This window comes from Rhipicephalus sanguineus, chromosome 3 (genome assembly GCF_013339695.2).
Source record: "Rhipicephalus sanguineus isolate Rsan-2018 chromosome 3, BIME_Rsan_1.4, whole genome shotgun sequence".
In the NCBI taxonomy this organism is placed as follows: domain Eukaryota; kingdom Metazoa; phylum Arthropoda; class Arachnida; order Ixodida; family Ixodidae; genus Rhipicephalus; species Rhipicephalus sanguineus.
Genome location: NC_051178.1, coordinates 38,185,766 through 38,199,322, shown reverse-complemented (window position 1 = coordinate 38,199,322; position 13,557 = coordinate 38,185,766). Strand labels below are relative to the sequence as shown.

Here is a 13,557-nt window from a genome sequence, read left to right as displayed (position 1 = left end):
GGTCACAAAGTTTTTTCTGAGTGATAGACAGTCCTTTTAATTTTTGTTGTTTTTTCTGTCTTTTCTATTGACTTGTTTTTCCCTCCCTCCCCTCTTTTTTTGCACCTGGCCTTTTCTCCTCTTTCCCTACTGTCATAGGGGGAGAAATGGATGAAGGCTGAGGAAAACATTTGCTACCTTGACGTTGGCTTCAGTGACACATCCTGTTCAAGGATGTCTTCCACCTTCCCTTGAACTTGTGCCTTATTTTGATTTAATTATAGTATGCACTTGTATAACAATTTTCATATAAATTTGTTGGGTGCTCATGCTTTTTTTAACAGCTGTTAGTCAAATCATGAAAACAGCTGTCGTTGGGAAAAAAACTCGCTGCGTCATTGCCATAGCAACCCCACAGCTGCACACCACCTGGCCTCGCCATGCCTCGCTACCGTGACGTCACGCCAAGCCGCGCATGCGCCGAAGCCATGCCACCACCAAGCCAACGTAGGAGCCGCCGCACCTGACTACTGCGACTGCTGACTACTGCATGCGCCACGCAGGAGCTGTGTAGAGACCGCGACAAGATTAAAATTGGTGTCGCCTAGCAACCGTTTACGTCATAAAATACATCATAAATAGAGATACTGCACATGTGTGTGTCTTCGGAATCGCTATAAAGAAGCCGCTCCTCGTTGTGGCAAGGCAGTTCTGGCCATGGGCAGCCCGAGGAAGGTCCATATACTCGAAGAAGAAGCTGCTTATTGTGAGGCTCAATGTGTCGCCGATCGAGAATGTAGCCGCCGACTACGAACTGATCGAGTCTTCGTGGCCAACGAAGCAGCGGCGAGGGTGGCCAGATCCGGACTATGCTCGGCACGAGAATGAGCAGGAAGTGGCGCGGAAACGAGCCATCAGCAGTCAACCCTGAGTCGGTCGAGCCTAGTGGCGAAAAGTCTGTGCGAGCACCGATGGAGCCAAGACCAGATTTGCTCTTGAGTTTTTGGCGCTCGAGCAAACCTAGCACCAGCCAAGAAACGCCATTGGATTGACCAGCTTCACAGTTTCAAGTCTTGTGTGGCCAGTGCAATCTTCTTCATTTTCTTTTGAACTATCAGACTAATTTTTTTTTCATTCTTGATTTGTATATGCCCCTCACCTCTGTGATGTGAAAACTCTGAGGGTAAAATAAGTAAATAAAATCTATGGCAAATATACGAGCGCTATTCAAAAACTAAGGGCCATTTGATCCCCATAAATAAATATTCGTTCATAAAAATTTTGATTGGCGGTATTAGTTCAGTACCAACCTACTTCACGTTTCTACATAATCACCGTTAACTTCTAAGCACTTTTCGTGCCGCTGCACCAGTTTCCTTACGCCCTCTGCATAGAAGTTCGCCGCTTGGAAATTCATTGCTGTTTGAGTTGGTCGGTAAGCATTTTGGGTACCCACCTTGCACACTCTTTGTGATATCCGAGCTTTTCAGTTACAATCGTGCAAATTGTAGTGCAGCCGACAAGAGGAAATTAATCCAACAGACCACTAACTGTCCGTCGTCGATCTTATCGCAGTTCCCGGTCCACTTGTTGAACAGTGTCATTGGTCTGGATTCTGGACCTGCCACTCTGCTCTTTGTCATGCACATTTGCATCGCCATTTGTGAAGTCTCAACACCATTTTCTGACCTTTTTTTCACTCATCACTTTAGGCCCATAAACTAGGCTCAACTACTCGTAAATTTGAGAAGCTGATGATCCTTTTGCGTGCAAAAATCAAATTACAGCTCTTACTTCACAACAGGTGGGAGCAATGATTTTCACAGACATTGTCGTTTGCATTCCCTGACAAGCAGACGACTACTGAGCCAGAACAATAACTTCAATACCTTCGTGAAGAATTAACAGACTGTGCTGCACAAAGAAATCTTTATTCTGATGTGTAAATATTTAAATATTGGCAAATAGCCCTTACTTTTTGAATAACCCTCGCATTTGGCTACTTATTGCAAATACTCTAATAAGTACACTTTAATGTACAGGTTCATATGAGAAACAATGGCAAGTGTGCTTATTCTGTTCACTGGAAGTCATGTGAATAAAAGAGCTAGGAACGCATAAGAGTCAGGTGTGCCAGAGCTTTATCATCCAAATCAGTCTGGCTTATCTTTTTTTTTCTTCTTTTTTGCAGGCACACTGTGGGTGGCATTGTGATTGCCGAAGAGAATGTCACCGACCTGGTTGTGATGGCTACATTGTCGGGAGCCTCTACACCTGTCCAAGTGGTGCCTTCTGCACCGGTCAAGCACGCTGGGGACAAGTTCCTCTTTCGGTTCAGCTTGATGCTTGCTCCATTGGTGTCGGCTGAGCTCGTACCTCGATCGGGGCGTCTGCTGTTCAGTCCGCCTGCATTGCGCATTTCCGTAGGCAACGACTGTGCAGAGGAAGCTGCACGCTTTCGAGGGGCGCATTGGCCTTTTTGTGGATGGTCGCGTGAAACCACCACTGGGAGGTGTGCATGTCGTGGTTCGAGACATGGCAGGCAAGCGGCCTGAGGTGGAGACTGAATCTGATGCAGATGGTCGATTCCTAGTTGGACCGCTCGACTCCGAGTCCAAGTACGATGTTCAGGTATGTGTGTACTTCGGTTTGGACGCTTTTCTTTGCGCACAGATAATTTAACCTGTTAAGTGCACAGATCAACCTGCATCCCCTAGGAGCATGCAATGTTGCCACAACGTTGAAGTAACTTTCTCAATGTGGCGGCAACATTGTGTCAACATTTGGTGCTACTAGGGATGGCTCTTACAGTAATTGCCAAGACAGGGGAAGAGAGAGATCAGACATTTTCAGCTAGTTAGCCTTGCGTATTGCTTCTACAGCTTTCAGTCTACCTGTGTGTGCAGTTTCCAGATAGGTTTCCTGTATTGTAACCTGTTATAAACAGAAATTGTTGACACCTGTTATGCTGGCAGTTAGCAACACATTTGTCGCACGTCCACCAGCAACCAGTTGTTGTGGTACCTGACAGAAAGCTTACCATTCAACATAGGCAAAGAGTGGTCATTTTTCCACCAGGGGCAATAACTCGGGAAGCTGTTCCAGCCAATCCCGGCAGAGCATGCAGCTAATGTTATGTAACGAAAAAATACTGTGCTTGTAGAGCATTGTTAAGCCTTTACACATTGTCACATGGCTGTGATGGTCCAGAAGGCAACAGTTGAACCATTAAATATATTCGGAAGACCTGTACCCAGCGAAGAAAGTAACACCCACACTGTGATAGCGGTGAGTGGAGTCATTAACTTCACTTTTGGCTAAATGCGTGGGCCTTTTACATGCATTTTGTACTTCCTAAAATTCTAAAACCATGATCTACTACCAGCACTGTTCTGGCAAATGCTGTTGAAGAAGACATTGATTCTGGTACTTGCCAGTGGGGAAAAGTTAGCTGGGTAATCAAGGTCACAGTGAAAATGAGAGTGTCCCATAGTTTATATCAAAATAAAGGTACGCCACAGTTGATTGCAGCTGACTTAAGCACCTGAGTGTGTTATCATGAAATCTGGCTTCAATGTTTAGAAAGGTCGATTGCAGAGTGTTGTAGCATGCAGTATTCTGGAATTTACTTGGCTGATTTCAAATTACAATTATCCAGACCACCCTGTTCAATTCTGCCAGTGCAGTTGCTCTCATATATGTTCAGTTATTGTCTGTATTGAAGTTTTGGCACTACTGTAAAAATCCCTTGCAAAAGTATAGCATTGTGCAGTGTGTGTATTCAACACCTTTTATGGCCATATTCAGTATGTTGGGTGCTGTACTGTGCCTTCGGAATTGCGCTTCAAACGAGCCTGCTATCACATTGTTAAGTTGAAAATGTTCATTGCCAACGAAACAGCACTGTTCTGGTGCAATTGAAGAAGACATTGAATCAAGAGTGTTGCGTGTCATTGCGCAAAATTAGCAGCGTGTGCACTATTGTAAGCAGCCGTTGGTTAGGTAAGAGTCGATAGCCATGACCTTGAAAGGCTTCTCACTAGAGCTGTGCGAATAGCAAAATTTTGGGTGCGAAGCGAATTCGAATGTTGAAGTGTGAGTGCGAATCGAATCGAATATTTTTCGAATATTTCTCGAATATCTCTAGAATATTTTTCTAATACTTCGAAGCGAAATTGCAGAAAAAAAAAGTTGGAGAGGATTCCTAAGCATATTCTTATGAGATAGCAACATGAAAGTGTTTCTTTTCACTAGGTTGATGAAGCGCTGGCGAGGTGGTGTTTCATAGTTGTCTTATTAAGAATGAGGCAATGTAGAGGCCTAATTGTATTTATGTACATGATTTGGTGCAGCCAAAGTGTTGCCGACAACCATAGGCGTGCTCACAGGGGGGGGGGGGGCAGGGGAGGCGGCCGCCCCCCTTTATCACCTAAGAGGGGGGTGCAAAACCTGCCCCGTACATTGACCCTTCTAGTCACCTAAGAGGGGGGGGGGGCACAAAATCTGCCCACTACATTGACTTAGAAGGGTGGGGGGGCGCTGTGACGACCCTTTGCCCCCCCTAATGGGGGATCCTGCGCCCGCCTATGCCGACAACACTTTACACGTGATAGGCAAAGATGCCATTTCCTCAGCCTCTCCTCCTCTTTCAACTTCTGTGGAAGCCCAACTGATGTGGCGGACAAGAGTGTGCTCCCTTCAAGTCCAGAGTTCCAAATCTGCCTCGTAGCCGTCGATATATAAGAACATCTGAAATTTTGGATGTTAAAAAGCTTCGGCGTCTGATTTTTCGGACTTCCTGCCCAAATTTCAGGTCCAAAACAGCATTAATTGAGCCCCCACCTCTGCCACATCTCATCTCCATGTTGGAACCAGCGTTTTCTTCAATTGATACATTTGCGATCGTAGCGGAGCTTGAAAGGCAGCTTTGCCGCAATACGGGGGTGTGATGAGGTGAAGCATATTGAAAATCTAGGGACCACTTTCAATCGGACGTTGACCGTATCTTGGCTAAGTTCGACCGTAACAGAGCTTGAAGGGCAGCTTCGCCGCAATATGAGAATGTAATGCGGTGAAGCATATTGAAAATCTGAAGGGGTCACTTTCAATCGGACGTTGACTGTATTTGTCCTTGGGATTTTCGAATTGTTCGAATAGTAAAATTCCAGTGCGAATCGAATTGAATAGCAAACACTGTTAAAAAAATATTCGACATTTCGAATATTCACACACCCCTACTCCTCGCTCCTACAGATCTTCCACAAGAAGACACCAATGATACCTGATCTTGTCACCAAATGTTTCCAGCTTTGGCCGAAAGTCTGATTTGGAAACTGTGGAAGTGAAAAACTCTGGGTTTGGCAGCCCATTACCGTTGTTACAAAATATTGTGAGCAGAAACCAGTGGTTTCCACTAACAACACTTTCTAAAGAATGGAAGCCTCTGGTTGTCACTAACGGAATAGGTGAAAATGCTAAGGGTTCGTGTACTTAGGTTCAGGTGCCCATTAAAGAACCTCAGGTCCACCTGGACAGGTTTTTGCATAACAGTTCTGAGTGAACGAAACTGCTGCTCATTGGCATGTTTGTTATCTTTGTAAAAACACCATCATGGCAGTGGCATTCAGTTTCTCACCGCTGTGAGATTTATGGGCCTGCACTGAATATATTCCATGCATATTTGTTACACGCAAATTGGAATGGTCTTGGATGTCATAGAAGTTGAAACCAACTTTTAAATCTAGCATTATTCGCTTGGATCAACTAGTTGCCGATGTATGATGATTGGTTATAAATTTCACTTAGTGTTAAGGGGCGTGCAGTGCTCATTCATGCACAATTCACAGTACAAGTGTGCTAGCAGTGGGGTTCCACGTGTCTGTACAGGCTGGTTTGCTTTGGTTCCTTGTCAATTTGTACTTAACCGTTAGCAAAACCTGCCATAGCTCTTCAACAGACTTTAGGGGCGTCCCTGTGCTCACTGTGGCCAGTCAGTGCAGGCTAGCATTGCAAGCAGGATGTGAAAGGTCATTCTGTAGTGCGAGCAATTTGTCACATTTATATGTGCAAAAGGAAAGTTAACGTTTATGCATTTTACACTGTCTTGGAGAAAAACAAATTTGTAGCACTCGCACATCTTGCATTCTCTGTAAGCTGTCCGAGACAAGTGGAGTCTTCGTAAAGTTCAGATAAGCACATCTTATAGTTCGTGTTATTGAGATGTCAAAGTTTTTTTTTATTTTTGATGCACGTGTATCGAGAATGATCTGTATATTGAAATGCATACTGTTGTCATTTTCCACCAAAGTCGAAACAGACCTAACATGTGCTGGCTTGTAGCACAGCGTGGAAACAAACGAGGACACAGAAGTACAGGATGAACACAAGTGCTAACTTTCAACAACGAAATTTTATTTCCAGGATCAGTCACATATAGGCACACACAATCACACGACAGTGATGACATCGTGAACTGGCTACAAGCCAGTGTACGATGAACCAACAAGCCCATATCGGTACCCTCGTCGGCTAACATGTGCTGTTTAGGAAAAGTTGTTTTCAGAAAGATACTTTTTGGGACGAGGTCAGCTCAGGTTTTTTTGCAGTAGTTGAAGGGCACTCGCAAAGCCTGCAAATCACCTCCTAAATGACAATGAATACATGGGTGTTATGCGAATGGCAGAGCCTTCGGTAATATCGCCATGATATTTGCACATTACCTGCAAGTGCAGGTAATGCGTCCATACTGGCTTACCGTTTGTCTTACTTCCTCTCTTTGAAATTATTTTGCACAAGACAACACGGTGACGAGAGATGTGTTCTCATTGTGGAGGCAGCTCAGCTCAAGGCCGCGTGTTCATTTACCAGCCACGAGGGCCGCATTTTCGATGGGGGCGAAATGCAAGGAACACCCATGTATACGTTGATTTAGGTGCATCTTAGAGAACACTAGGTGGCCAAAATTAATCCAGAGTGCCCCAATGGGGTGTGCCTTGTAATCTTGTCAACACGCCTCGGCCATTGTTCTCATCTTGCAGGCAAGCAAGGATGGCTACGTGTTGCGCCCACTGGACAAGCTCGGCCATTTCGAGGCCTTCAAGTATGCCGAGGTGAAGGTGACAGTGTCAGAGGCTGGCGGGCAGCCCCTGGCGGGTGTCTTGGTATCGCTGAGTGGAGCCACCGACTACCGCAACCACAGCCGGACGCGCGAAGACGGCCGGCTCCGCTTCCCGAATCTCAGCCCCGGCAATTACTTCCTTCGACCTATGATGAAGGAGTACCGCTTTTCGCCTGCCTCTAAGATGCTCACTGTTGGGGAAGGTGCCACTGTCAAGTTGGACATCACGTGAGTGACATGGTTTGCTTTCCTCGTGGACTGTCCATGTCAGCAGCTGGTCTCTTATGCATCCCTGCAGTAGCTTTCAAAGTGGCACGAACCAGTGAGAGTTAATATCAAAGGCAAGGAAGAATGATTGGCTGTTCGTCATTGCCATTGCTGCCCCCTAGTAAAACAGCTCAGAAGCGTTAAGCATTCTATTTTTGTTAAATGATAAAAGAAAGCTCATGTCTCATTTTGATTTCTTGATGGCATGGCAGTCAACCGAGTTATTGCACAATGAAGCTTCAATTTCTCGAATGCTCTGCATATACTATAATTAGTGCTTCGCTCGACTTTTTATATACAACCGATTAGAAAGAAGAAGACTCATCCATGGCATAAAAACCTGATGTGGTGGTTTTGAGGCACAAGACACGACTGACAGGTAAACACATTAGTGCAGCTATACTGTTGAAAGCCATGTTGTAAGGAGTGGGGTTCGGCGGGTCTCGTTACGGTAGCTGGCTCCCGCTGTCCGTCCCCATAGCCGAAGGTTCCCAGTGAGGAGGCGCGTTCTTTCAAGAAGGAACGTAGATTTATTTACATGGTTAAGAGATTGGAGTGAAAAAAAGAGCAGAGAAATAACGTCAAAAGTCTTCGGCTTTTATAGCCCCAAGACCGTCACTGCAGAAGCACGGCAAACCGGTGTCAGCGTCTCCCGCCAATCCAGTGACTGTCGTCTTGGCGTCCGGCCTCCCGAAAGGAGGCAAAGAGTCACACAATACACTCGCCACGCCCCGAAGACTCGTAGGTGAGAAGGTCGGCGAGGAGTTCAGTCCAAAGGGGAAAGGGTGGAGGACCGATGACCTCCGCTTCCACTGCCGGTAATACTTGGAAGAAGCGTTGAATGATGGCTGCCTCGGGTGAAGGCCCCACCTGGGTTGATGGGAGCGTCTTCAACGGCGCGACTCCCACGCTGACCAAAACGCACGATAAAGTGGGTGTGTCGAATTCCGGAAAACACGCAGACCAGCTCCCTCCGGCACAGGTTAATTTTCCCTGCTGCTGTAGGGTAGAAGGCAGAAGTGGCTGGGTGAGAAGCTCTCCCTGCGGTGCTATCTCACGCAGAGAATAACAAGCCAAAAAGGGGTCTCCGAATTCCACCGTCCTTTTTCTGGGAAATCCATCCACGGCGACATGCCTCGCTCGCTCGGCATAAAGCTCCTCCAGGAAGAATCGGCGTTCCTGCCTCCGTCTAAGCGCCGATACGGGGGGGAAGACAGCATTCTCGGAGGATAGCTGCACGCTCAATGGCGTCTGCCTTCGATGAATTTAAGGCCAAACGTAACAGCTCCTCCGCCACCCGGAAATCTCGGCTGGCCCAGCGCTCACAACCGCTGGGCACGAAGAGAAAGGCTGGTGACGAGGACGACGTCCTGTCTTGGAACCGCAACTGCGAACTCGCAACAAACTCCCAAACCACCTGACAATGATCGAACATCAGCAAAGCTGAACCACACAACACAATGCCATGCCGCTGATCAAGCGCCTTGGACTCGCTAAAAACTCTCCAGGCTTCTCAAGACACACAAATCAAATGAAAAACCCGCTACTCTAAAATACTTGGCAGGGAATTTCGTGCCGCCAAAGCTACAACACTCATGGATGAGGAGATGCCTAACAACGATGGATCATTTGGTCGTCCAAGCAAAACAACACCAAAAGCAGATATAATCTGGACTCTAGATCCCTGAAACAACCAATTTTAAACAAGTATGCTCCTACCATCCGCACTGCTATGTAGCGTTACCTTCTCATATCTAACTACACGAAAAACAACCAACAACCACAAGCTTTCACACTAAGGCTACCTAAATCCTACAAAAGATTCTGTGCGTATTCTCTACGTCTCACTCAAAACAAACTCAAACGTAGCCGCTATTACCTACTTGAGACACAACCTTGACGTACTCGCAACTCTTTCACAACAGATTCAGCTGCGTCATACAACTGTCTGAAACGTGTCCCTATCCTTAATGTTCAGTAAAGCGTAACGCTCAGCTTACTGATCACACGACGTGTAAGCCACCAATGAAACGTAAACAAATAGAGCGAATAAACATCGTGTACTAACAGGCTCGTGTGGTCAATGCTGAGGCCCGCTCTGATAAAGAACGCACTGCGCTCTGCTGTGCTCTTTAGCTCTACACTGCTCGCATTCATAGAGCGCTGAAACATTAAACCACCCCAATTAGCCATACGCCACATCCCTAGAAACTCAACTTCTCTAAACACGCGACAGAACCTAAATGTTCACGAAAAACAACACGCAAGAAAACACTCTTGATGCCGTACACCTCGGGAGCACCTGACGTAATCTGAGTTAGATTCGTGCTGAATACCCGGCCCCATATGCTTGTCAATCCTGACAGTGGTCCACTAAAACAGCCACACTGAGCGCCAAACCTGAGCAGTTCAAAACCGCTTTGGTTTTACTCTAAAACCTTCGTCAAAATTGCTCATTTGCCCCTTAAAATGGGTGACGTATACTACTTCGCGCTATACATAAAAACACAAACAAGTGAAATTCAGTTCCGCTCGACAAACGCTACCACTGCTTCACAATTAGCGGTCGTACCAATTTGCACTCATGACTACCGCGACTTCATCTACGCGGTCAGCTCACTTCCGTGCGGGTCACAGCTTCCGCACAAGTTACTCATAATATTGCGCCACAACTATATCGCACAAAGCTTATAGGATCAATAAAAGAAACGCATACATCGCTCAAAATACCAAAAGTAAGAAACTGCTTAGCTAAACAAACTAGTCACGGAGATAACAAAATAACACTACATCAAACTAGAATAACCTTACAAAAAATCCTTTCCACAAATTGTCACATTCTCCGACAAGCTTACAGCTTTCTTCCCCTTTTTAGTCGTACTCTTGGCGGTCGCGGTCTTGGCGGCATTTCAGATCGCCAGAGACTACAATGAGCGCGCGCCATTAGCTGTACTTCTCCGTCACGCCTCATTCGGGAATTCCGACGGTTTCCTTCACAAAGGCGAAGGGGATGCCAGAGACGCGGGGGAAAGAGTGGCAATCCTCTCCTTTTGTTTGCTCTCGCTCGGCGCTCTGCTCCTCCTGCCTTGCGTCTAGGAATACCTCGACATGGTTGTCCCCGCAAACTTGTACCTGTCGAAGGCACCCTCCGTCGTGGAGATGCGCATTGTTCTCCCCCGCTTCCCCCTTTTCGCCGCTTGCACCTTACTGCGCGCCCCGAAGGACGTTTCCTCTGAACTGCCCGATGACCTGTCCTTTTTCTTCTGCGCGGCCGGCGGTCGCTTGCATCCGACTGTACGCCTCAAAGGGCGTTTTCTCAAACTGCCCGCTCGCCTGTCCTGTGTTTCGCTCTGCCGTGTGCCACCTGTCTCAACACTTCGCGGCGCCGCACGAGTCCGCTTTTTCTTTTGCGGCGACGTTTGCGAACATTTCCCCGATTACGGTGGACTTCACTCTGGATTGCGACATCGGCATCTTCACAACTCATGGGATGCTTGTGCGCCACTTTCTCTCTTGCCTAAGTCATTCGACTTCTCCGCTCCGTTGCCACTGTCGGGCCAATTGATCTGTGCTCTCATTTGCAAAAACTACAGCTGGGCCCTTCTCGACAGTATGGCTCTCTACCCTCTCACACTCTGGGGTATTTCCTCCGCTATCAAAAGGAACTTTTTTAGAGAGGCTCTCTGCGATCATAGTACTGTCTTTTCTGGAAGCGTCCGCGTCACCGCCTACGTTTAGGACTAGCGTTGTCCTTCTCTCTCCCTCGAACTGTCCGGAGACCATTCACGTGTTTGGGGGTGCGCAGAGGAAGTCGTCCAACTCCTCAAATGACCCTATTAGGGCGGCTGGAACCAGCCTCGTCCCACACGGAGCGCCTTTCGGAATCCTTTCAAGACTCGATACCAGCCGCGGTCTCGTCTTCCATTTGCTCGGCCTTCGCACAATCGAGAAACGCAGACATTTATCAGGCGCGAATTTCACTATCCGCGACCGTCTCTCGGTTTTCTCCCGCAGAAGGACTCCGTGCGCATGTCGCACTCGTAGAGACGCGTACCTTTCCCTGGTGGTATCTCACAAGGAGCGGCTTTCCTCTGTGGCTTTAAAGTGCACCGCACTCGCCACTTCTCGCACCTTTCGTGCGCAACCTCTGCAGGACAGTCTGACTTCTCCGCCGCATTGCCTCAACCTTACGCTCCAACCTTTCAATCTCCTCGTCTAAGGCTCGCTCGCGTTCTTCTTTTCTTTCTCGCGTTTTTCTCTTTCCTTTCTCTAGCTCACGCTCTACCTTCGCACAATCGGAGAAAACGCGTACTTTTCTCTGGGTCGTTTCACTAACAACGACCTGTCGCGCATTTTCTCCGCAGAAGGATCTCTCTGCAAGTCACTCTTGTTTTGGCTCATCTCTTAAGGGTGATACCGAAGCACCGCAATAAAGCTGCCTTAGTTACTTCGTACTTATTGAACTCCTCCTTGGGAAGGTGCCCTATCTTACCAAACAAGTCACACGGAAGAACACTGTATAATGCAATAGACCAATAGTCCCGGTCTAGCCCAAGTTCTGTGCAAACCTTCTCGTAAGAGGTAAGAAAACGCTCTATACTTTCACCCTCTCTGAATTGGTGAATCCTTGAATTTACTTGAGACCATTTCCAACGTTGCATTTCTGTTCTCCTCTCTTCGCGTTCTCTTTCTAGGCCTCTCCTTCCGTTCCTGTCTCTCGCGTTCTCTTTCTAGGCTTTCTCGCTCTTCAAACCTTTTGAAAGCTACTAACGCGTCGTAATGTCCTCCTCACTGGATTCCCTAATAATCAGCTTCCACATATTTGTCCTTGCCATTTATTATCTACCTTGATGCCGAGATGCTCGCACACAAACAAAAGCTCATCTTTCAGCATCGTCCTCAAATCCATGACTGCCGCTTTGCTTTGGTCCTGCTCACACATAATTAGGTGATCCCTCAAACTGACTTGTTACGCATAACTAGGTTATCTACCTAACCCACAAAAACACAATCCAGCTTCTACACTACTCAAGTGTAAACGCAAAATGAAGCCTGGAAAGTCATAGCAAAGACCAAGCACTCACCACAAACGCAGCACCATGTCGCAAGGTCCCATCCCACCGCTGCCACCAGTTGTAAGGAGTGGGGTTCGGCGAGGAGTTCGTTACGGTAGCTGGCTCCCGCCGTCATTCCCCATAGCCGAAGGTTCCCAGTGAGGAGGCGCGTTCTTTCAAGAAGGAACGTAGATTTATTTTACATGATTAGGGGATTGGAGTGAAAAGAGAGCGAAATAACATCAAAAGTCTTCTGCTTTTATAGCCCTGAGACTGTCACTACAGAGGCACAGCAAACCGGTGTCAGCGTCTCCCGCCAATCCGGTGACCTGCCGTCCTGGCGTCCGGCCTCCCGAAAGGAGGCAAATAGTCACACAATACACTCGCCACGCCCCGAAGGGTCGTAGGTGGGAAAGTCGGCGAGGAGGTCAGTCCAAAGGGGAGTTGGGGGTGGAGGACCGATGACTTCCGCTTCCACTGCCGGTAATACTCGGAAGAAGCGTTGAATGATGGCTGCCTCGGGTGACGGCACCACCTGGGTTGATGGGAGCGTCTTCAACGGCGCGATCCCACGCTGACCAAAACGCACGATAAAGCGGGTGTGTCGAATTCCGGAAAACACGCAGACCGCTCCCTCCGGCACGGGTTAATTTTCCCTGCTGCGGTAGGGTAGAAGGCAGAAGTGGCTGGCTGAGAATCCCTTCCGCGGTGCTATCTCACGCAGAGAACAACGAGCCAAAAAGGGGTCTCCGAATTCCGACGTCCTTTTTCTGGGAAATCCATCCACGGCGACATGTCCGCTCGCCCGGCAAAAGCTCCTCCAGGAAGAATCGGCATTCCTGCCTCCGTCTAAGCGCCGATACGGGGGGGAAGACAGCATTCTGATAGATAACTGCACGCTCAATGGCGTCTGCCTCGATGAATTTTAAGGCCAAACGTAACAGCAACAAGACTCTACGCAGACCTTTTGTTTTAGTGGACTCTCAAGTTTCCCCGCAATAGGTCTTGCGATGACGAGTTGTAGGTTTGAAATGTATTATATTAATCTATTAATGCAATAACAAAATTACATTTCATATTTAAATTATAATGAATTCAAATAAAGCACACAAAAGTGAGATGTTAAACAGAGTTCCGATG

At 47.5% G+C, this 13,557-nt stretch overlaps 1 protein-coding gene across 1 annotated transcript in view; it reads left to right on the top strand.

Moving 5' to 3' along the window:
• LOC119386573 (nodal modulator 1-like) overlaps nt 1-13,557 on the top strand; it is a 327,869-nt gene that overhangs the window by 33,871 nt on the left and 280,441 nt on the right. The window contains 2 exon segments of the mRNA XM_049413977.1: nt 2,171-2,531; nt 7,017-7,324. Of these exon segments, the coding sequence (XP_049269934.1) occupies nt 2,171-2,531; nt 7,017-7,324 (669 nt within the window).